The sequence below is a fragment of the Lacerta agilis genome, chromosome 6 (genome assembly GCF_009819535.1).
Source record: "Lacerta agilis isolate rLacAgi1 chromosome 6, rLacAgi1.pri, whole genome shotgun sequence".
NCBI classification, from domain to species: Eukaryota; Metazoa; Chordata; class Lepidosauria; order Squamata; family Lacertidae; genus Lacerta; species Lacerta agilis.
Window position 1 is genome coordinate 93,947,512 of NC_046317.1, and position 22,895 is coordinate 93,970,406.

Below are 22,895 nucleotides of genomic sequence, written 5' to 3' on the forward strand. Positions count from 1 at the left end.
GAGGGCCTTCTCGGTGGTGGACCCGACTTGTGGAACGCCCTCCCACCAGATGTCAAAGAGAACAACAACTACCAGACTTTTAGAAGACATCTGAAGGCAGCCCTGTTTAGGGAAGCTTTTAATATCTGATGAATTATTGTATTTTAATATTGTGTTGGAGTGGCTGGGGAGGCCCAGCCAGATGGGTGGTGTATAAATAAATTATTATTATTATTATTATTATTATTATTATTATTATTATATGTCAGGTGCCCACACTGCCACCATCTCGCCTGCAGGAGTTCCCTTCCTATCAGGGCCAAACACACTCCCCAAATCCCAAACCCAGTAGATCCTGCTTATGCAGACGCTGGCATTCTCTCCACCCCCATAGCCACCACACTACCTTGTGGGCTCTTCTGTGTCCCAGCAATCCCCAAAATTTAATTTATAACTCTGTCATTTAGAAGAGAAGGCATGGAAGAAGGATCCAGGCATTCTGTGAAATTGAAAGCTACAGAACTGTGGCGAAGACCTGATCAGCCAAAACCGCGCACATCAGCATAACTGCCCATATCAGGGCGCCAAGTGCCAAGGCGCCGAATAGAGAACACTTCTTCTGCCGCTGCTGCTGCCTGATCAGTAAGCTACATGCAGTGCACGTTCTATTAACTTCAATTGGAAAGTAAAGGAGACAGGGAGCAGAACTTCTCAAAGGCCATTTCAATATTGCAAAAAGCAAAGCAGAGTTTGGAGGAAGGTTTTGCTGGGTTTTCATTTTGCCGGGACCCAGAAAAAATGTTACGTTGTTCTTTCACAAGACTGCATACTTAAGAGCTGTAAAAACACCCACCCAAAATGATGGCACATACTCAGCTCATCCTGAGCATTCCTAAGAGAGTGGCTTCAGATGTAAGTTACTTAAACAAATTCCAAATGCATCCAGTTTATACCATGGGGTTGGGAACTGGCAATCCGAACGGCTCAGCCCAGCTCTTTTGTGTGGATGCTGGCAGGGCCAACCCTTCGGGCTATTATGGTATTGATCCGCAGGAGATGTTTGCACACAAACAAGAGACAGGGCCTTCCTTTCACTGCATGTCTTCAGTTACAGGTAGGTAGCCGTGTTGGTCTGCCGTAGTTGAAAAAAAATTACCGGTACTTCCAGTAGCACCTTAGAGACCAACTAAGTTTGTTCTTGGTATGAGCTTTCGTGTGCATGCACACTTCTTCTGCATGTCTTCAGAACTGCCTTCTACCACAGACAGGACAGCAAAGTCCAAGCCTGCTATTTGGGGGACACTGACTGCCTTGCATAGTATCCAGTTGAAATGTGACTATTTTTCCATGTAGTATTTTAACAACGTTTCTTTAAAATAAAATAAAAACCAGAAAAACACCATCAATCTTTCCTGTGTGCTTTGGTGCCATTATACTTGCCAAACAAAAAGTCCTGCTTGAAATTCAGCAAGTAAGGCTTGCAAGCACACCGCTGGCAGAGACTAAATTTGAGCCAGATACCATATTGTGATTCTGCCCATGGAGCAAAGGGGGGGGTTTCGTTTTGTTTTTCCACACTGCCTTTAACTCGCCCACTGGGACCCTATCAATTCAGTCCAAGGCGTTCTGCTAAGCAGCTTTTTCTCCACACTTGAAGGAAACTCTGCCCTCCAGAAAGGCTCAGGGTGCCCTGGGGGATCCGGCATGGATCGACTGCTTGCAATTCACCAGCTGGGAGGAACAGCCGAAGCAGGGAGCTGCAGCTCAGCCTCAGCACACCCTGCCGCCGCCTGAGTGCTCTCAGGGGACACAAACACGGCCTGATGGGCCGCAAGAGATCTGGGTTTTCACTGGGCTCTGGAACTAAGAAAGAGCAAGTGCCAGCAGAGGCTAAGCAGGGTAGCAGGCGGCCAAGATAACCGGCAGGGCTGATGAACAGTGACAGCAGCTGCGGGAACGCAGAGCTATTGATGCAAGAGCCCCGAAGAAGGGAAAACAGCTCTTGGTCCAAAAGAAACTGCCACTCAAAAAGGTCCCCAGCAAGCGGCAAAACCTATTCCTGCCACAGGCACCCCGTCCAGCATGGAGAGCTCCTCCTCCTCCCTTCACCCCAAAGCTCCCTGGCTGCAGCGTCCAATGGCTTTCATGAGCTCACAGTCAGCTGCAGCTGGAAGTGCCATTCAGGCAACCTGGCAAGCCCTGAAATCCCAGATTCAAATCTCACCTCTGCTATGTCACTAGGTAGGTGGCCTTGGGGAGACAGCTCTTGCAGCCTCCGTTTTCCCCTCTCCCATCTGTAATATGGGGGTGATAATAACTGACCTGCCATTTAAGGTTGTTTTAGGATTGCAAGAAGATATTGAGTAGGCAGAGATCTTTGAACGTTCAGAAACACTACATAAATTCTTTAAAGGGGAAATAAAAGCATCATTGACTGAGAAGAGATGGACAGAGAAAAAACTAAGCTGTAAGCAAGCATGAGCTCAAAATCATTCAAGGAGGAATAAGGAGCAAGCTTGCTTTTGGTACCCGATCCACTGGATTCAAATTACATACAGGAAAGGAGGTTCCGACTAAACCTTAGGAAGAAATTCCTGATGGTAAGAGCTGTTCCAACAGTGGAATGGACTCCCTTGGAAGGTGGTGGGCTCTCCTTCCTTGGAGGTTTTTAAGCAGAGGTTGTACAGCCATCTGTCTAACTGCCAATACTTCAAAATGAAGCCATAATGTTTTGCCCTGACGCTCAGCCGGTTTCTGTACTAGCTCATGCCACTTTCTGCCTTATATGGCTTTCTTAAATGCTACTTGAGCTGCAGTGAAGCCCCTCCTGCTACTTTCAAACGCTGCTTCTGAGCTATATCTGGCATGATGAGAATGTAAAGCAAAGCACATCCCTCTGGTCAGGTCTGTTTTCGTGACACCAAGCGACAGCAGGGCAGAGCCTCGCTGTACAGATTTGCACTGAATAACAGCTTGCCAGATCATGTGCGAGAACAGAAGCTGACCTATCGAATTCACAAGCCACTGGATCTGCGAGAAATTGCTGAGAGCATTGTTTCTGAACCAAGGAGCTGCCTGACTTTGAAGGCTTATTTCCAAAGTATAAAGAGGTCTCAGTTAAAAGCCTGTGACTGCCCAGCTCTCGTTCTGCAAAATAGGTTTCTCTGCATTAAAAAGCAGCAAAGATTTATCCACCAGCTGAAGTCCCTCTCGGCCGGACCTTTTGTTAACAGGGAACTCAAGTTAGTAACCTGGGTATGTTGAACGAAGCAGAAAACAAAACAAAAAGCCAAATCATTACAAGACTTACTTCTCTGGGTTATCAGGGAACTTGATCCGGAGTTCCTGGTTCTTGTAAGACCTCTTCTCAAAAGTGAGGATCATCTTCTTCACGGAGCTTTCGTCCAGAGGTTCCTCCTGGCCAAACACACAAATTGACTCATCGTACGACACTGTGTGATTTCCTCGCCTCTCACAACACAACAGCTGTGAACTGGTTGTAAGATGTGCAGTCTCCCCACCACCCCCACTGCCACCTCCCTTTACACAGAAGCAAGTTTGCAAAATGTCTTTCCTCAACCCCCAAGCCTCGTTCTGTTCCCCGCCAAACCTTCAACAGAAAGGGCAGCCCTCCATGAGTGTTTGGATCACCCAGGCTTGTTAACTGCTACACAAATAGAGTGGGATCAGCTCCCAAGCCCCATGGAATATCTTGCTCTTGCTGTGGGGGGGGGGGGGAGAAGAGGAGAGGAAGAAGTGCACTTGTGGGTCCAGAAAGAAGGGGTGCAACTTGAATCTTATCTCCTCCACATACGCACAAAACGCTGTTCAACAGAAGAGGAAATTCAGTGGGTATTTACTAAGCTGAAAAATGAAGGGCACAAATTCCTGCACTGGGGTTCCTTCCAACTCTCCAATTCTATGATTCTACAAAATGATCCCGTCCAGCTATCATGGAAATTCATCCCATGCTGCTGCAGACCACAAACCATTGTACACTGAATTCATGTGCCTTTGCTTTCCAGAGAAAGAGAGGCAGGGGGCAGCACAGCCTCCTCATGAGAAAAGTACCTCTTCCTCTTCCTCCTCGCCCTTCTCAATGATATGAAGGACCTTCTTCCTCTCGTCCTCCGTCTCCTCCGTCAAAGGTGCCTCCTCTTCCCGGTGACGGCCACGCTCCCGCGCACCGCCCTGCTTGTGCCGCACTTTGAGATCATCTTCCTCATCTTCACGAGGCCGTTTTGTCCCTCTGTTTGGCTGTGGACAGGGAAAAATATATATATATATATATATATATATATATATATATATATATATATATATAATGACCCAAGAGAACCCACCTCCATCCCTTTCCCTCACACAGGCAAAAGTAATAAAAACAAATGGTTATTTCTTTTAAGGGTTGCTCTCGACACATTGGCACGCTTTATAAAGTCCAGATACATACAAGAGATCCTCCCTCTAGTAAGCAGGCACCCAGATTTCTTAATGCTTACTTAAATGTTTAAATGTATTTATATATTGCTGCAATGTCATCACAATCACTTTTATAAATGTATGTGAACATTTGTAGCAGTAATTTTAAAAGTAACCAACACAAGCACCAACTGCAGCTCCAATCCTACCATACAGGCAGAGGTGGGAATTGCTGGGATTGGGGAATCAAATCTTCCATCGGGATGTTCAGAATCTTCCATCGGGATGTAGGGCAAGTCGAGTTGCCTGGGCAATCCAGCTACAAAGGCTGAGGCAGCTGAACAGGCCAGAGACCATGTTTGCTGTGAGTCTCACAGGACCTCCTGGCTCACGGTGCCCAGAGACTCTTATTCAGGGGGTTTTGGCAGGGGTCAAGATTTTGGAGGTGCTTATCTTTTGCTGCTATTGGTGCTGATTTCTTGCATCTCCATTGTTAGGCCTTAACATGACATATGGAGATTGTGTCTTTTTACTGAGCACTTATTGAGACATTTTATTTACTGCTTAGGATTACTTTCGTTATATTTTTGCAATTATGTATTTTTTTCCACGTTGAGTGTGGTTTAACTATGGAAAGGCAGTGCACAAACAAACAAGGATGGTGGTGATGATGATGAAATGCTGATCCCACTCTCTAACATGAGCTGCCCTTGCACTAGACCATGGGACCCACGGATGGTCCAGGATCAGCGTGTTTTTACATGAGTAGAATGTGTGCTTTTATTTAAAATGCATCTCTGGGTTATTTGTGGGTCAAAGAAGAAGAAGAAGAAGAAGAAGAAGAAGAAGAAGAAGAAGAAGGAAGAGTTTGGATTTGATATCCCGCTTTATCACTACCCGAAGGAGTCTCAAAGCGGCTCACATTCTCCTTTTCCCTTCCTCCCCCACAACAAACACTCTGTGAGGTGAGTGGGGCAGAGAGACTTCAGAGAAGTGTGACTAGCCCAAGGTCACCCAGCAGCTGCATGTGGAGGAGCGGAGACGCGAACCCGGTTCCCCAGATTACGAGTCTACCGCTCTTAACCACTACACCACACTGGCTCTCAATAGGAATTTGTTCATTTTTATTTTTATTTTCAAAATATAGCCCAGCCCCGCACAAAGTCTGAGGGACAGTGGACCGGTCCCCTGCTGAAAAAGATTGCTGACCCCTGCACTAGACCCTTTCAGTGGCAGGGACTGGCAACTCTAAGCAACCAGCACACGTCGACCTTAAGACTTTAAGACTTCTATTAGCTGAAGAAGAATCACTGAAACAGGGCCTTGTCCTGGCACATTAATTTCACCTGGTATATAAACTTTAAGAAATAAATCTATTCATAAGAGACTTGAAAAACTTGAAGCAACTGAATCACCGTTGTGGCCTGAGTTCTTGTTTTTATACTATTTTCTGCATCACTTCTATCAAGAACTCCAACTTTTTTAGGGATTGGCATGAGGCAGAGCAGATCAAGGCACACACATTGCAGCTGCAGGGGGGGGGGGAACACCCCACACTCAGTCCCAGAAACCACAGCTGTTTGGAAGCGCTGTGGGGAAGCACTGTTTGCAACCCAGCACTGCCTTCTTGATTAGAGGTGCTCTTGGCCTACAAGGAAAACAGACACGGTCCAGTTTACGGTGCCCAAAAAGGAGATGTGCCAAGACTGGAGGTGCGCATTAGTCGAGCATTACAAAGCGAACCTGGCATTTGCCTCGGAATGAGAAAAGAGGGGAAGAGAAGAGACCAGGTGGAGAGCAAAAGGTCTTGTGGGAGGGAGGAGGGGCTTGGCAGCAAAAATAGGAAGGTGTAGGAAAGGTCCAGCAAAGCACCTCCTGCTGCCAGTTAAAGACCCCTCTTTCCCTGCATGCACTTTACTTGGGCAAACAGAAGTCTGGAAATATGCACTTAATGGACGCAACATGTAATTCCGCCCTCATTCAGCTCCACTTAAGGGGCGAAAAAACATTCTGGCAGGAAAGATGCCCCACTAAGTTCGGTTTCCTTGAGAAGGAACGTCTCTCGCACCCAGCTTGAAATTGCAAGTTAAAAGTTCTGAAATGGCTACAAGCATTTGCTTTCGACTCTGCCTATCAAGGCAGCGTGCAATCTAAGGCTGCCGGTTCTTGTTTTTCTCCCTCCATTTTTTTTTTAATTAAAAAGCAATGAGACTGCAGCCGTAATGAGGGGCTAGGGGAGCACACCGTTCGGTTGGGCGCAAAGTAATGTACCATAGAAGAGGGCTACATCACCAGAACAATTGCTAAATTAAAACTCCACTACAAAGCCAACTCCATTTCCTCCGAGCCCGCAATCGATGTCATTATCGGCAGTTACGATCTGCTTCGACCTCAATTGGGGAAGGCGGGGGGGAGAAATCTCCTCTAATATGCAGTAACGGAGTCATTAGGATAAATTATGAAAGTGCCTCGAGTGTAATTATTATTGCTGCCAACCCACTGGCACCCGACCGTCACTGGATTTCCTAGACAAAAACTATGATGCCCGGATCCCAAGGCGCATGGGAGGAGTCTTCCACTTCCAAGAACTCTACGACCTTCCCCAACCTGGTGCCCTCCACATGTTTTGACCTACAACTCCCATCAGACTCAGCACCATGTGATGTGGGTGGCGGTGCAATCCGAGTTGCAATCTTAAACTCCTGGAGGGCACCGGGTCAAGGAAGTATCAAACAATCATCAACAGGAAGCCAGACTGTGTCAAAGTCAAACAGCCGTCAATACTGCAACAGGGAGATAAGTGATCAGGTCACCCAAACTGTCTCAAAGAACAAACCTTTTCCATATTCGAGGGCAATACACCTCTGAATGCCAGGGAATGCTGGGGAGAAAAAAGAGGGGAAAGAAGCTATTTCTCTGTTCTGCCCCCCTAGGGCCTCCCAGAAGCACCTGGCTGGTTGCTATGAGAAATCATTGGGGGGGGGGGGAGAACACACTATGGAATCCTCCTTTTCATATCCTTAAAAAGAGAAGGAAGAGCGCTTTCATCCTGACCATCACAGGTTGAGGTTCCTCTGGAAACCCATTTAACAAATCGTTTCTTGCCCCCCCCCCAAGAAGTTCCATACATTTCTAATTAATACACTCTTAAAGCACCCAGCATGCTATTGTTGTTTAGTCGTTCAGTCGTGTCCGACTCTTCGTGACCCCATGGACCAGAGCACGCCAGGCACTCCTGTCTTCCACTGCCTCCCGCAGTTTGGCCAAACTCATGTTGGTAGCTTCAAGAACACTGTCCAACCACCTCGTCCTCTGTCGTCCCCTTCTCCTTGTGCCCTCCATCTTTCCCAACATCAGGGTCTTTTCCAGGGAGTCTTCTCTTCTCATGAGGTGGCCAAAGTACTGGAGCCTCAACTTCAGGATCTGTCCTTCTAGTGAGCACTCAGGGCTGATTTCTTTAAGGGTGGATAAGTTTGATCTTCTTGCAGTCCATGGGACTCTCAAGAGTCTCCTCCAGCACCATAATTCAAAAGGATCTGGTGACTTCTGTTTCAGTGTTGAAGAAGTGTGCATGCACACGAAAGCTCATACCAAGAACAAACTTAGTTGGTCTCTAAGGTGCTACTGGAAAGAAATTTTTATTTTGTTTTGTCAAAAGCATCAATTATTCGGCGATCAGCCTTCTTTATGGTCCTGCTCTCACTTCCAAAACCATAGCTTTAACTATACTACCTTTGTTGGCAAGGTGATATCTCTACTTTTTAAGGTGCTGTCTAGGTTTGTCATTGCTTCTCTCCCAAGATGCAGGCGTCTTTTAATTTCATTACTGCTGTCACCATTTGAAGTGATCATGGAATCCAAGAATTCTATTAGAGATGAGCAATTCTGTGAGAGCCTGGGACAGCCACCCAATTTTTTAACTGGGGAGGGGGTGTCCAGGAAAGGGTTGTGCTCTCCGAGACACAGCATCAACACAGAACATATCTATACATATTGTGGCATTTCAATGGCTTTTTGAAAAAGCAAACTCTTTGGAAGCCTCACAAGTGCTTCTTTGGGTGATCTGCTGCAGCTGCAACTTGCCGCAGGTGACCAGGCGGGGGCCTGTTGACTGCACTGGCTCCCCGAATCAGTTCTTTTCGGAGAAGGCCGCCATCCCTAGCTCCTTCCAGTAGAAGAGCAAATTGAGGAGCTTAGCTCTAGTGACTGCCAGCCCTTCATCAGCAACTTGGTGTGATTGGAAATGGAGGATAAGAAGCGGGGGGGGGGGGGGAGAAGGGGGGAGGAGAAGAATCTGGAAATGAATTAATGAAGTCTGCTTAATAAAAGCAAAGTGCATGGTGCAAAAGCAAAATAACCTTGTTACCGTGGAGCTCAGAAATCATTTGTAAAAAGAAATGTGAAATGAATCTTTGTAAGTGAAAGGGCTCCCTTTGTGCGTGGATCTCCGCCAGTTGAATATAGCTGGAAAGAGCCATCAAGAAGAACTACCTATTAGCTGTCAATTTAGAGAGACTTCAGGAAGCGAGCCTCAAATCTCCAGCGATATCTTTCCAACCTCTTAATCTTTTTTCTAACACCTGTGTTAAGCCAGCCTGCTTTCAATCCTGCTTTTCTCTGGTGCATCTCAAAAGCAATAAGCAGTGTCAGGTAGAGCAAGAGCTAAACACTCCCCCCCCCCTTTCGTTTTAGGAAATTAAGCTGCCTTGCAGAGGAAAATTCATGGGCATTTCTAAAGGGTACATTTCATACTAGCTAACAAGTGAGCACAGAGGAAAGAAATTGCATGCATACAGCTCTGCATGGAGCGACTAGGATTCTCACCGCCATAGACTCCAAAGGGACGAACCTGTCCATTCTCCATAATGGGGGCAGGTTGGCGGAAAGAGGGTGGGCCAAAAGCCTCAAGGTGCCCCGGGGCCGGCAATGGCTCCCCACTGCCCCATAAGCACAATTCAAGATAATAGTATTTAGTTATATAAATAAATACGCATAGACTGCAATTTTCATAAAAATACAGCAAAATGGTATAAAATAGGAGCGTGCTGCTCAGTGTTTTCCAGGCGGCTTATTCTGCCACTGATGTGATTTCCGCATTGCAAGGGCTTGGACTAGATGACCCTTTGGGGTCCCTTCCAACTCTACAATTCTATGTTTCTGTGCTTTTAAACAAAGTTCCATCAAGCACTGTTCATTTCCTCTTCCCCACACCCCACCCCAATTGTTGCTTTTAGACGATTTTATTGACTTTATTTTTTTATTACTGCTTTGCTGATAGGCAGTGTAACAGAGTATAAAATGCATAATCCGGACCAGACCAGACCAGATGGATGCTGCCAGTTGCAAATTCTACTAATCTGAGTAAAGAGACACAAACTGTTTGGAAAGGGGTTGTACTTCTTCTGAATGAACAAATACACAGCTCGAGGGTACTCCTGGATGCTGAGATGGCATAAGCAGCTAGGGGCCAGTTTGGCCAGCTCCTACAGAAGGCAGATCTGGCCTCGCCTGCCCATGTACTAGTTGTACACTGGATGAAGCATTGCAATGCCCTTTACAGGTGAAACTTGAAAAATTAGAATATCGTGGAAAAGTCCATTTACGTAAGCAATTGTTTTCATTAGCTACTGGAGTTTAATATATGAGATTGACTCATGACATGCAAAGCGAGATATGTCAAGCCTTTGCTTGTTATAATTGTGATGATTATGGCGTACAGCTGATGAAAACCCTAAAGTTGAAATTGTTAATTTGGGGTTCTCATCAGCTGTACGCCATAATCATCACAATTATAACAAACAAAGGCTTGACATATCTCGCTTTGCATGTCATGAGTCTATCTCATATATTAGTTTCACCTTTTAAGTTGGATTACTGAAAGAAATGAACCTTTCCACAATATTCTAATTTTTCAAGTTACAGGTGGGTAGCCGTGTTGGTCTGCCATAGTCAAAACAAAATCGAAAGTTCTTTCTAGTAGCACCTTAGAGACCAACTGAGTTTGTTCCTGGTATGAGCTTTCGTGTGCATGCACACTTCTTCAGATACACATCTCTAAGGTGCTACTAGAAAGAACTAATTTTTCAAGTTTCACCTGTATGCGGGGCAGATAAGACATGGCAGCTCCGCCAGGATGCTGGCCAGGGCATTTTGCAATGAGGGTTCTCCACTTTGACTCACTGTGTTTACCATGGCAACTGTTCCACTGTCTTCCGGCAAGCAGAGCAAGCCCAAACTTTCCGACAAACCTTGGAGCTACAGGAGAAGGTGAGAAGGTCAGCTGAAAAAAGTGGTCCCTCATTACGCCATCTTCCTATTTGTTCCATTTTGGAAAGCAACACAAGGAGGCGTAACAAGGGAGCAAATGCAGAAGCAGGGGGAGCAAACTGCCCCCCCCCCCAGCCACAGAGAAGCAACAGGAGCAGCCACCTTGGAAGGTCTGCTTTGGCCATCTGGGCCATAATGGAGGTAATAAGCAGACTGGCAGAGTTGGAGAGGAGCAGCACCAGAATTCCTACAGATCAGACACTCCACATCAAAGTCTGTCAAGGCAGCTTTTCCTGTTGCCTCCGGAGACATGAGAAAGCAGACAAGCATCCACTTTGCGGAATGTGAAACAGATTAAAGAACCAGGCGACTCTCAAGATTTCCCTGCCTGGCATTTTGCAGGAAGCCGAAGGGGGTGTGTGTGAGTGCTCCATTCTTGTTTTATTTAGCCAAGACAGCAAAAAGAGAGCTTTTGACAGCAGCCCTCTCAACGCATGCCTTGGGCTGCAAGAGCCACCGGATCCTATTCCAGCACTGCTCATTTCCAGCGGGGGCAAAAACACACACTTGCAGGTTAGGAGGGTGAGCCTCAACTAAGCTGAATGTTTGAGAAACTATATAACCCACATACTATAACCGTTCATGGAAGCCCACAGCTGATGGAAATGTTTAAAAAAAATATGTTGGTGTTTAGGAAACGGCCTAGACCACTGCTGCCAGGATGAACACAGACAATAGGAAATTAAAATACGGAGCAGATCTATGAATTCCTGACATACTAAAGTAGGAACTGCAACAAAATATTACGGCTAATTACCCTGCAGGACACTACCAGCTGTAACTCTGTCAGGGTCTCAAGCTGGTTAATTCACACCCGTCCCCAGTCGTCCATTTTTATCTTCTCAATGTTCTGTGACCTCTGGAGACCACTGAGCATGCTCAGCCCTCCATCCTTGTCTTGCCTCTCTCGGCTGTCCTCAAGCATCACGCAGGCATTCTGTTCCGAGGCCCAAAAGTGGCAATTGGGAATTGACTGACTGCAGCAGCACAAATCAGCTTTTGGCAATCGTGACAATTGCTTTCCCCTCTGCTCTCCCGAGATGGATTGGAAGAGGAACCCTTGGAAATAGCTGGACTTGGCTGCAACCCCTTAATTACCCGAAGTAATCAGAAACCAGACACATGGGGTATGGGCACAGCCTTTCTGGGCAAAACAGCAGCAATATTTAATCATCAGTTTAGGCCATCTGCAACTGTTTTGCTGCGCTGTGTAAAAGTTTATGGGTTCCTGAGCTCTTTGCAAACCGACAGGTGCTGTACACAGTGCAATTGTTGCAGGCGGGGCCCTCCTTCCCTCCCTCCCCTGACCAAATGTTTGGTGCCGAATTAAGAGGCACAGTGCCCAGCATTGCCCAAGCCAAACCTGGCACGAAGGCAGAGCCACTATTTGATGGAGCACAGCATAGATTAAATGTTTAGAGAAGAGAAATCCAGGACAATCAAAATGGGAAAGCAATTAGTCAAGCTGGCTCAGAAAAGGGGGGAGCCGTGTTCCTAAGGACCTCAGCAACACAATCACGAAAGGCCAAGGGAGCCGTCCAAATGGCACTTCTGCACAACCACCAATCCATTTCCGTGTCGGGACCAAAAGCCTTGCCTGGAGCAAACACATTACACCTGGAAGCAAACTCTCCAAGCCTCTGCACCAGAATTAACTGGCCTCAGACTGGGAACACAGTAATACACAGCTGGCTTCCATTTAATCGGGCTGCTGGCAATGTCAGCAAAACCACGCATGGCTCCTCCCCTGACCCACACCTGGTGCCAACAAATAGCTCACCGCCAGCTACTGACAGCGGAGCAGACACAGCATTCTGTCCTCCGGTCCAGAGGGTGCAAACAAATCGCCATCTTTTCCCTTGACTCCGTGGAATAAAGATCATAAGCACACTCAATGCAGCCAAACATTGCCTCAAGCGCTGAAAAACAGAGGAAACAAGGGCATGCACACCATTAACTGCCACTTTAAGATAATGTGCTCAACAATTGCCTCAACACAGATAGCCCAGAGTCTTTGTTTTCAAAGAACTCTTTCAATGGCATCTGGCCTCAACACAGATAGCCCAGAGTCTTTGTTTTCAAAGAACTCTTTCAATGGCATCTGGAGGAATGAATGCAAGGCCGAAGGAAGTCCATGGAAGCGGAGGTGCTGCGGGATCCCCAGTGACTCAGCCCTCCAGGGGGCCTGACCATCCAAAGGCAGGACAAGCAGAAGCAGAAGCAGAAGCCAAAGGGCGCGCACACATAAAAACTGTTTTCAACTGTACCCCACTTCAACAACATTTGTTCCGCTAAATAAATAAATAATCGCGGGTCTTAAAAGAAGGGGGAGAATCCAAACCTTAGACCAGTGGTCCTCAAACTTCTATCTCTGGGCCACACTTTCAGGACAAAAATTTGCTTGCGCCACACCAAATTTTTAATTGGTAAGACATGCATTGGAAAACACAACTAGGATTGTCCTCGGTATCACTTGATGCTCTTGCTGTCATTTTGAAAAGGGATCTATCTATATTCTGCAAAATAACAATAATAATATTTTAATCCTGTACCGTACTATACTACACTGAGCTGCGTAAATGTTTATTTGATTGTCCTTGAATCTTCCTGCCATCCTCTGCTGCCACACCCTTTGAGAACCTCTGCCTTAGACCTTCTTCCTTCAGGGGTGTTTTTACATCTCCCTGGAATCATCAACTACCTTGCGAGTCTGGTAGGAAGAAGGTGGCCGCAAGCCTCCGCAATCCCCACAGGTCACGCGTGGCAGAAGCAGCAAGTGGGAGTGAACAGGATGCATCCACAGAAGGGATATCACCAGACAACAGGCAAGTAAACCAAGCCTCACACAACTCCCCGGGGGATGAATGACAGCGTTCTGATGTGATGGGGCCATTTCATTCAAAGCGCAGGCGGGTCACCCAAGCGCAGCACAGGCCAACGCCTGAGGGAGTGTGAGAAGTGAAAGGGAGGGGGAAATGAGCAGAGGCTGACTCCTGAGTAATACCTAGACTATGCTTTGAAAACAGGCAAACAAATAAGGAAATGAATGTTTATTTCCCCCAACCTTGCTTGCAGAAGCCTCATCTCACTGGGAAATGTGAAGCTTGGTTGGAGGGAAAGAAGAAGGGGGGGGGGAATGTTGCAGGGATTTGAAATATGCCTGAATAGATGCGGGGGCCCCTCTCCTTTCACTGCGGGAGCCTTTCATTTCTAAAACCGGGAAGAAAAAATATGAGCAAAATCAATCTTCTTTTCCAGACGAGCTGTTGAAACAAGCGGAGCTCGATGAAATACAGCACAGCATTACATTTTCTAATGTCTTCTGTGCCACATGCAAATTGCATCAAAAATACTTAGAATTAAAGAAGAGGGTAATAAATAATAACGAAACCCATGAAAACTGGAGAAACAACGACAGGAGAAAAATGAATGTTTTCACTTGGGATTAGAAGGAAGATGAAGAATTTGTAGGATGTGGGGAATGTACGGGAGTCAGATTGGGGGGCGAGGAGACGGTGGGGGAAAGGGAACTATATCAAGAACCTGTGAAGATGCGAACACTGGACAGAGGGAGAAAGGATTGTGGCAAACAAAGATCAGCCAGAGAAAGGCAAATCAAAGATGTTTCTAGGAAATCCAAAGTACAGTGGTACCTCTGGTTACAAACTTAATTCGTTCCGGAGGTCCGTTCTTAACCTGAAACTGTTCTTAACCTGAAGCACCACTTTAGCTAATGGGGCCTCCCGCTGCCGCCGCACGATTTCTGTTATCATCCTGGGGCAAAGTCCTTAGCCCGTGGTACTATTTCCAGGTTAGCGGAGTCTGTAACCTGAAGCATCTGTAACCCGAGGTACCACTGTATAGTCAGAAGTGAAGCTGCCAGGAATTGAGAAGTGTCCTTGCAGGTCCTAGAGGGAAACCCTAAAGCATCCTTTGCCTACCTGGCGCCATCCAGATGTTTTGAACTAACACTCCCATCGGTCCCAGCCAGTGTGGCCACAGAATGCCGGAGCTGGTGGGAGCTGTGGCCCAAAACATCAGGAAGGTGCGATGGCTTTTCGGCTGAGGTAGCTGGGCATGTTTAGCCTGGAGAGGAGAAGACTGAGAGGTGGCATGATAGATCCATCTTCAAATATCTCAAAGGCTGTCACATGAAAGATAGATCAAGTTTGTTTTCTCCTGCTTTGGAGGGTAGGGCTCGAACCGAGGGATTCAAGTTACAAGAAAGGAAACTGGACTAAACGCCAGGAAGAATTCTATGGTAGTTAAGAGCTGTTAGGCGTTGGAATGGACTCCCTTGGAAGGTGGTGGACTCTCCTTCATTGAAGGTTTTTAAAGAGAGGCTGGCTGGCCATCTGCCAGGGAATCTTTAGCTGTGATTCCTGCATTGCAGGGGGTTGGACTAGACAATCCTTTGGGGTCCCCTCCAACTGTACAACTCTATGATTCTGAAGCAAAGAAGGTATCGCCCCAACAAGCCTAGGCAAAAGGAACCACACAGGGTGAGCACTTCCCATTATACTCTAAAAACAGCATACTCGCACCCATCTACTCCCAGCCGCTGCCACTGCTGGGAAGAAGATAAAGCATCTTCGCGAGTGTGATTGCAGCCGAAGCAACAGCAAGGTTACCAACAGAAGCTGCTCCCAAGACATCTCCAACTGCTAGACTCTGAGGAAATCAATCTAGCTGAACCTCCCTTAAATGAGAATGTCCCTCTGTAATGACTCCGGCTAATGCTTTAACTGCTTTTTGGCTTCCCACTGAATTGTCAGATGAAGAATAGGCTTGTTGGAGCATAAAACTCTGGGCCCTGCGCAAATAAATGGATCAGAACACTGTTATAAAAACATCAGTCAAATTTAGCGAGTCTGCATTCGGCTGCCCTTGCGGGGTTATTCTGGCACGGGGAGGGAAAATCAACAGTTGGCCACAGTTTCCTAGAAAACTATCCCTGAACACTTGAACAGGTTGCCATGGATGCCAGCCAGCAAAAAAAATCACACCATGGGGTAGTTGTTGGCCTGCTGGCCATCAATGGAGCCATTTCCCCAAAAGGCTCTAATGCTTTTCACATTTTTGTGGGTATCACAACGATAAGCACTGCTCTTTTTTTGCACTCTTAATGCCATCATCTCTAGAGTTGAAAAGGCTACAGCAGAAGGCAGACTACAGATTGCCACAGAAGAAAGGGTGTCATTAAGACCCTAACGATTAACGGGAACAGAAAGCACCAACCCACTGCCACATTTCTAGAGGATATCACATGCACAGCCAACCTTTCTGATAACTGTTTTCACATTTCAAACACCCATGCAGGCAGCTTGGAAATAAATTCCATTTGCCACATGAAGAGAGCTCAGTGAAATGTGCTTAAGATACAGATTTGAGTTTCACAAATGCCTCGTCAAGGGTGGTAGTGAAGTGAAGCACAGAGGATATCATTATAAGGCATGGCTATAATGCAAAGGGGTGGGGGAACACTGGGGGGTGGGGAGAGAGGAGGTGTCCAGATGCCACTGAACTAGGACTCCCAACATCCTGGACTGCTGGCCATGCTGGGACTTGGAATCCAAAAACATCTAGAAGGTTCCAGGTTCCCCATCCCAGATATAACAGTGCTGCATTTTTAGAACTATAGAAGGAAGGGAAGAATTATATGAACTTAACTTGTTTGATATCATAAGTGTTATTCCCATTACAGACTGGATGCTGAGATTGCTCGAGGCTACACAATGGGGGGGGGGAGCAGCAACTTTTCAGCAAAACAGTATGTGATCTAAGAGTCATAAGACAGAGTCCCTTGCAACTACAGGGGCCCCAAGAGCTATTCCTCAGCATCCTCTGCAGAACTGCAAGGAATCCAAAGGTGCAACGACTGAGATCATTTTCTGGGCACCTCCAAAAGAACTTTTTCTCAAGGGGCTGCTCGGGCTGGCAGAGCAGAAATGCTAGGCCCCCTGGGCACTGCAGCAAAGAGTTTTTAGAAGGGGGGCTGGAGGCAACAAGATTCAGTAACAAAGCTTCCTCTTTCACAGCACAAGCAGCTGCTCCCCACAGCCTGAAAAGTGTTGGGCCCAATACAATAAAGAGGGCAGACAGCTGCTCTGGATTTAATTGCTCTGTTAGAAGAGATTAGATGGATTACATTCTTTTATATAAGTTGCCTTGGGACCACAGAATCAGCTCAGCTGCCTTAGTTGTGGGTGAGGGGACGTTCCAATATGGAATTCTACAGCGACTGATCATACTCCCCATGCCATCTATATGAAATGGCTAAGTGGGGTCACCTGAATATTTGTTTTGCAATGTCATCAATATTTTGATGACATACAGCACTATTCCTCCTTTGTATCTCCACAGGTCTGGCAGTGGAAGTGGTGACCAGTGTCTGGCTTTGGCAGTGGGCTGCCCAAGAGCCGATAAACTGGAGCTCAATCCAAGTCAGGCTAAGGCACTGTTAGTGGGTGGAAAGGAGCCAACCTGTTCTAGATAGTGCTGCACTCCTTGGATCCCAAGAAATACAAAATCCTGCAGGCTCAGCTGTTCCCAAATGTTATGGCCTTGCAGCAGCACAAAGCAAGGATAGGGAACCTCTGGCCCTCCAGGTGTGCCTGCTTCACAGCAGGGGATCTGCAGGTGGTCCTTGTGAGAAGAGGGAGAGTCCCTAAAACTCGCCTAACAGGGACCAGGACTTGGAAAGGGGGGGGCGGGGGGGACATTAAAAAAATGAAAGGGGCGAGACGGAGCATCAAATTGGTTCTCAAAATCACCAATTTTTGTTACATGGAAACTGGAAAAGCAAATGAGGTGCAACTTTAATTTAACCCATTTCAAATACCTTCAGTCTTGAGAAATTATTCAACTGTTAAATAGAAGCAAAGCTGCATCTCCTTTTAGCTTTCCATGGATAGAATTGCATCTCCAAGCATGACTAGAAACTGTTGTGGCGCTAACGGTAATTATTTCAAATGCACCTCCCAGGTCTGCCTCCTACGGTTTTCTTGCTACTCGTACAACCTTCTCTCTTTTGCATGTTCTGCTTCATTTGAGCACTGAGCTTCAACAGGGGAACCTGAGGCCTTCCAGATGGGTGTTGACCCCCAACTCCCACCAGCCCCGGCCAGCCTGGTGAGGAATGCTGGGAACCGCACACCAGCACAGGTCTCTCCATGGCACCTTAAGTGATTGATACTTAAGAGGTGGGCATTAGAATGAATGCAAAATGCCACATGCCTACCACCAGACAAAGGACACACTTTCCACCACCCGCATTTCAAGAACACAAAAGTGACAAAGTATAAGAAAGAATCCAAAATTGTTAGCTAGAGGCATCATCATTCTCAGCTACACCAGCCCTAACGGCTTCCTTTTTTCCACAAGTGATAAAAATCTTAATACTGTAACTATTCAAAATTAAACAACAAACTCAAAAATAGAATTATAAAAAAATAGAGAAATCGCTTCTGAAGGTAGCTTAGCTTGGTGCAAGATATGAATTCAAGCGCACACCTGTGTGATGGTGAAGCCACTCTCTGGAAAGGAAGGGGGCAGAGGCCAAGTACCTGCAATCAGCACATGTACAATCCAGGTGCAAGAAAGACATCTCACTGCTCCCCAAGGGAGCATGGAGACTTTGTTCCTCCAGCCATCTTCAGCCACCCATGGACCCCCTTCTCCCCTGAGTTACTTGTCTTTCCCCGTTTTCTTCCCCAAAGCTGGAACTGGAACCCAGAGAGGCCACATGAGGCTTCCTCACAGAACACAAGCCCTGAAGGTGGATCAGACGAAGGCAGGCCATTCAGTGCAGCAGCACCCTGCTCCCCAGTGTGGCCAACCAGAAGCCACTTGAGAAACCCATGAGTGGCACATGGAGGCAACAGAACTTCCTCAACCACGGCATCCCAGCAAATGGTATTCAATGGATGGAAGGCATCATTGGGTTCTAGTATTGTGGTGAAGCAGGAAGGAAAAACTGGCAGCAGCAACCTAAGGCCTCGTGTGAGTCCTTCCTAGTCCTGATGACACCTGTGACCCTTTCAAGGTGGAGATGCTGAGCACTGAACCTAGGAACTTCTACACACAAAGCTGGTGCTTCTATCCACCAAGCCACAGGTGGTCTCTCTTTCTCCCACGTTTATTACTTGTTAAGAGACTTACGGTATATACCGCTTTTCACTGTAAAATTACCAAAGTGGTACAAGGATAAAACAGCACAATAAAATTACATCAAACTACATGCAGAGACAAGAAAACAGTGAGCAGAGGACAATTAGGTCAACATCTTTAAACCACTTTGAGTTGGGGGGTTTTTACAATCAAGCAGTGTATAAATTTTATGAAATAAACACCAATGGCCAGTAAATGCTTATGATGGGAATAAAAAGGTTTTCCTCTGCCAGCAGACACACCACATTTTAAGTTACGAAATTATGCATGGCATGGAGAAAGTGGATAGAGAAAAGTCTTTCTCATAACAGCAGAACTCACAGACATCCAAGGAAGCTGAATGTTGGAAGATTCAGGACAGACAAAATAAAGTCCTTCGGGCAGTGAAGACCACCAACCTGGACAGCTTTAAAAGAGTAGACAAATTCACAGAGGAGGAGAGGGCTCTCAATGGCTACTAGCCAGGTTGGCTCTGCTCTGCCTCCACAGCTGGAGGAGGCAGCCATGCTTCTGAATGCCAGTTGCTGGAAACCACAGGAGGGGAGAGAGTTGCTCTTGCTGTCAAATCCTGCTTGCTGGTTTCCCATAATGGGCATCTGGCTGGCCACTGTGAGAACAGGATGCTGTGCTAGATGCACTATTGGCCTGATCAAACAGGGCCTTCTCCTTATGTCCTTTGGTAGCCCTGAGAGTGCCTGACTGTGGGTCCTTTCCCAGCCACCCTCCCGCTCTCCCCTGAACATATTTTAGAGGCCTTCTGGGGCCTCTTTTATGGCTCTGTAACCCAGCTGCAGAAGCCATAATCAACGTCAGGGAACTCAGGCCTGTGCAGTGGCTTAATGTGTTTTCCCAGGCGGCTCGCAGGAAGGATGAGAACATTTTATGAAAATAAAAAGAAAGAACATCAAGCAGAGTAAACAAGGCAACAGAGGTGAGCAAGGGCAGCTTTTCCAAGCAGCAGAGCTCTGTCCATCGACTTCCCAAGCTGAATAGTCAAATACTTGCTGCAATCTGTGTACTTTTCTAGAGGATAGCTCAGCTGGCAGAGAATTATTATTCTTATGATTTTTAATAAAATTTGTATACTGCCCCATACCAACAGGTCTCAGGGAGGTTCCAACATAAACACAATATAAAAACAAAAAATACGTAATAAAAACAAAAACACACAAGCAACCCAAGAATTTTCCCCACACCCAAGAATGAGACTCTTAATCTCAGGGTCGCAGGTTCGAGCCCCACCTGAAGCAAAAGATTCCTGCACTGTTGGGGGTGGGGCTAGATGACCCTCATGGACCCTTCCAACTGTACAGTTCAGCTGTGAGATGCGATTATTTATCCCGTGCATCGTGTTTCTCATTTTGTATTTTTACACTATATTATTATTCTATACTATTCAACTATGTTGAATGTTACTTTATTTGATGTAGGTTACTTATTTTAAAGTTATGCTTTATTATCACATTTTTGTATTGCATTAGGTTGTTATAAGGTGTGCATTCTGTGTTTTTCAGCTTGTAAACCGCCTTGGGTATTTTAAGAAAGAGTACAACAAACTTTATTTGCGTAGCCTACAGGCCATTGCATCAAAAAGACACATATTACAGATACTAGTAAAAACCCTATAAACCAATAAGGTGGGCTGAATCAGGATTCGGCACAACAAAATTAAAACAAAATACCGGTAAATGAGATCTTAATTATGAGTTCATGCAGAGGGCGCTGTTATCATTCAGTTGGCAGCCCTCAATTTCATGGCCCTCTCAACCAATCTGGCTACCTTCTCCGTTGTCTGGATATTCTGGTCTGCCAGGAGGAAAAACAGTATGTCCTCAGACGAACGGCCCGGAATGGCAAGTATAAGCGGCGTGACGATCTCTTCCCTCAAGTCTTTATATAAGGGGCAAGACAAGAGTACATGTGACACAGTCTCCACATCACCGACTCCACAGGGGCAGAGTCGATTCTGAAATGGTGTTTTTGAGAATCGGCCTTCAAGAACAGCGGAAGGTAACATATCCAGTCTGGCCAACGTGAAGGCTCGTCTATATTTTGGCATGGTTAAATTGGACAGGTATGCCGCCCGGGAGTCCAGGTAGGAGGGGGGAAGATGACTGTACCATGCACTAAATTTCTTGATGGTGGCCAGATTATTTTGCTGTTCGATATTCTTCAGGCGATAGGTTATGAGGCTTTTTGCCTTGGATAGGCCCATTATGAGTAAATGCTGTGCATGCAAGCCACATGAGGAGTTTTTCGTGTACAGCCTTTACCCATGAGCCTTTGTGTACGTCCCGTGTGACTAGGTGCAATAGCCCAGGTGGATTTAAATTTAGATGGAGCCAGTAGTTTAATGTTGGGGTGGATGTGAGGGAGATCAGGCTGCGACATCTGTCACCCCATTGATCGCCAGGGTTGATGGGTATTGTAAGATAGAAAGACGGTATACAAATTACAGGTAAGTAGCCGTGTTGGTCTGCCGTAATCGAAACAAACAAAAAAATTCCTTCCAGTAGCACCTTAGAGACCAACTAAGTTTGTTCTTGGGATGAGCTTTCATGTGCATGCACACTTCTTCAGATACACTGAAACGGAAATCACCAGACCCTTATATACAGTGAGAGAGTGAGAAGGGGTATGACTCAGAAGGGTGATTGGCGGATGGGTGTGGAAAACCTGTTGATGACTCTTAACGACTGCAATTGGTCTTACAGGAAAAGGCAAGGGGTGAGATGGCTAAAGATAGCTTTGTCATGTATAATGAGATAAGAAACCAATGTCTCTATTCAGACCAGGTTTCTCCATCTACGTCTGGTAATTATTTGCAATTCAGCAACTTCTCTTTCCATTCTATTTCTGAAATTCCTTTGTAGTAAGACAGCTACTTTGAGATCTTGTCCTGGGAGACTGAAGTGTTCTCCTCCTGGTTTAAACAAAATAAAATAAAAAATCCCTTGCAGTAGCACCTTAGTGACCAACTAAGTTTGTTCTTGGTATGAGATTTCCTGTGCATGAAGAAGTGTCTGAAGAAGTGTGCACGCACACGAAAACTCATACCAAGAACAAACTTGGTTGGTCTCTAAGGTGCTACTGGAAGGAATTTATTTATTTTATTTTGTTTTGACTATGGCAGACCAACACGGCTACCCACCTGTAACTCCTCCTGGTTTCTCTGCCTTGCGATTCAAATTAAAAGTGATGGTGGTTTCCATGTCGTGAACCGCCCTGTGTGATCTTCGGGCGAAAGGCGGCATTATACGCACATTGAACAAGTGACAGGAACCAGGAGGGGGGGAGGGGCAGGGCTTTCCCCCCCGGCCCCTCCCCCACCCCCGTAACAACAACAAACAACAACACACGGTGCAGCGCGCGCCCCCCAGCCCCCTCCCCGCCGCCGGTAACCATGGAGACACCTCAGGCGCCTCCTCGGCCCGGTGGGGGGAGAGGTTTGTGGGAGTCCCTCCCAGGCTCGCCACCCCCCCCCCCCGCTGCTGACCTGGTAGCTGAGCAGCTCCCCGACGTCCATGCCGGCGGCGGCGGCGCCCCTTCCCCGCGGCGAACCGGCGCTTCTCTCCGCCTCCCCCTGCGCGGCCGCTTTCGCCGCCTTCTTCTTCTTCTTCTTCCGGGCTGTCGCAAAAAAGGCCGCGAAGCTGCCGCAAAGCGCCCGGAAGGGGAGGGGGGAGGAAGAGGAGCCGCTGCTGCTGCGGCCGCCGCCGTAAAGCGCTCGCGCCGCACGTGGAGGCCTCGCTCGGCCGAAGAAGGAGCTGCAGCGGCGGCAGCGGCGGCTATTGCGTCTAGCGCCCCTGGCGGCGGGGATGGGAATCGGCGCGCTTGCTCGAAGTTCGCGGCATTCCTTCCCCCCGCCCTCCTTTCGACGGAGGCAGTGTGGCGCAGCGGTTATAGCGGCGGCTCCCAAGCTTTTTTTCCGTCCCCATCATTATGATGATTATTTTCTTGGGTGGTTTTCTTGGGTGAAGGGAGGCTGCTGCTGTTGGTTTTAA

General features: G+C 46.9%; 1 protein-coding gene across 2 annotated transcripts in view; it reads right to left on the bottom strand.

Annotated features, from left to right (window-relative positions):
• Nucleotides 1–22,493, bottom strand: part of CTNNBL1 (catenin beta like 1) — an 82,947-nt gene extending 60,454 nt beyond the window's left edge. Inside the window, exons 1-3 of one of the 2 annotated variants that reach the window (XM_033153897.1) lie at nucleotides 22,391–22,492; nucleotides 4,051–4,236; nucleotides 3,290–3,396 (exon numbers count right to left, since the gene is read on the bottom strand). In XM_033153897.1, coding sequence (XP_033009788.1) covers nucleotides 3,290–3,396; nucleotides 4,051–4,236; nucleotides 22,391–22,420 — 323 coding nt within the window. In that variant the 5' untranslated portion in view covers nucleotides 22,421–22,492. Of the gene's footprint in view, nucleotides 1–3,289; nucleotides 3,397–4,050; nucleotides 4,237–22,390 lie in introns of both variants that reach the window. The other variant, XM_033153898.1, reaches the window with a different exon arrangement.
• Between the last annotated feature and the right edge of the window lie 402 nt (nucleotides 22,494–22,895).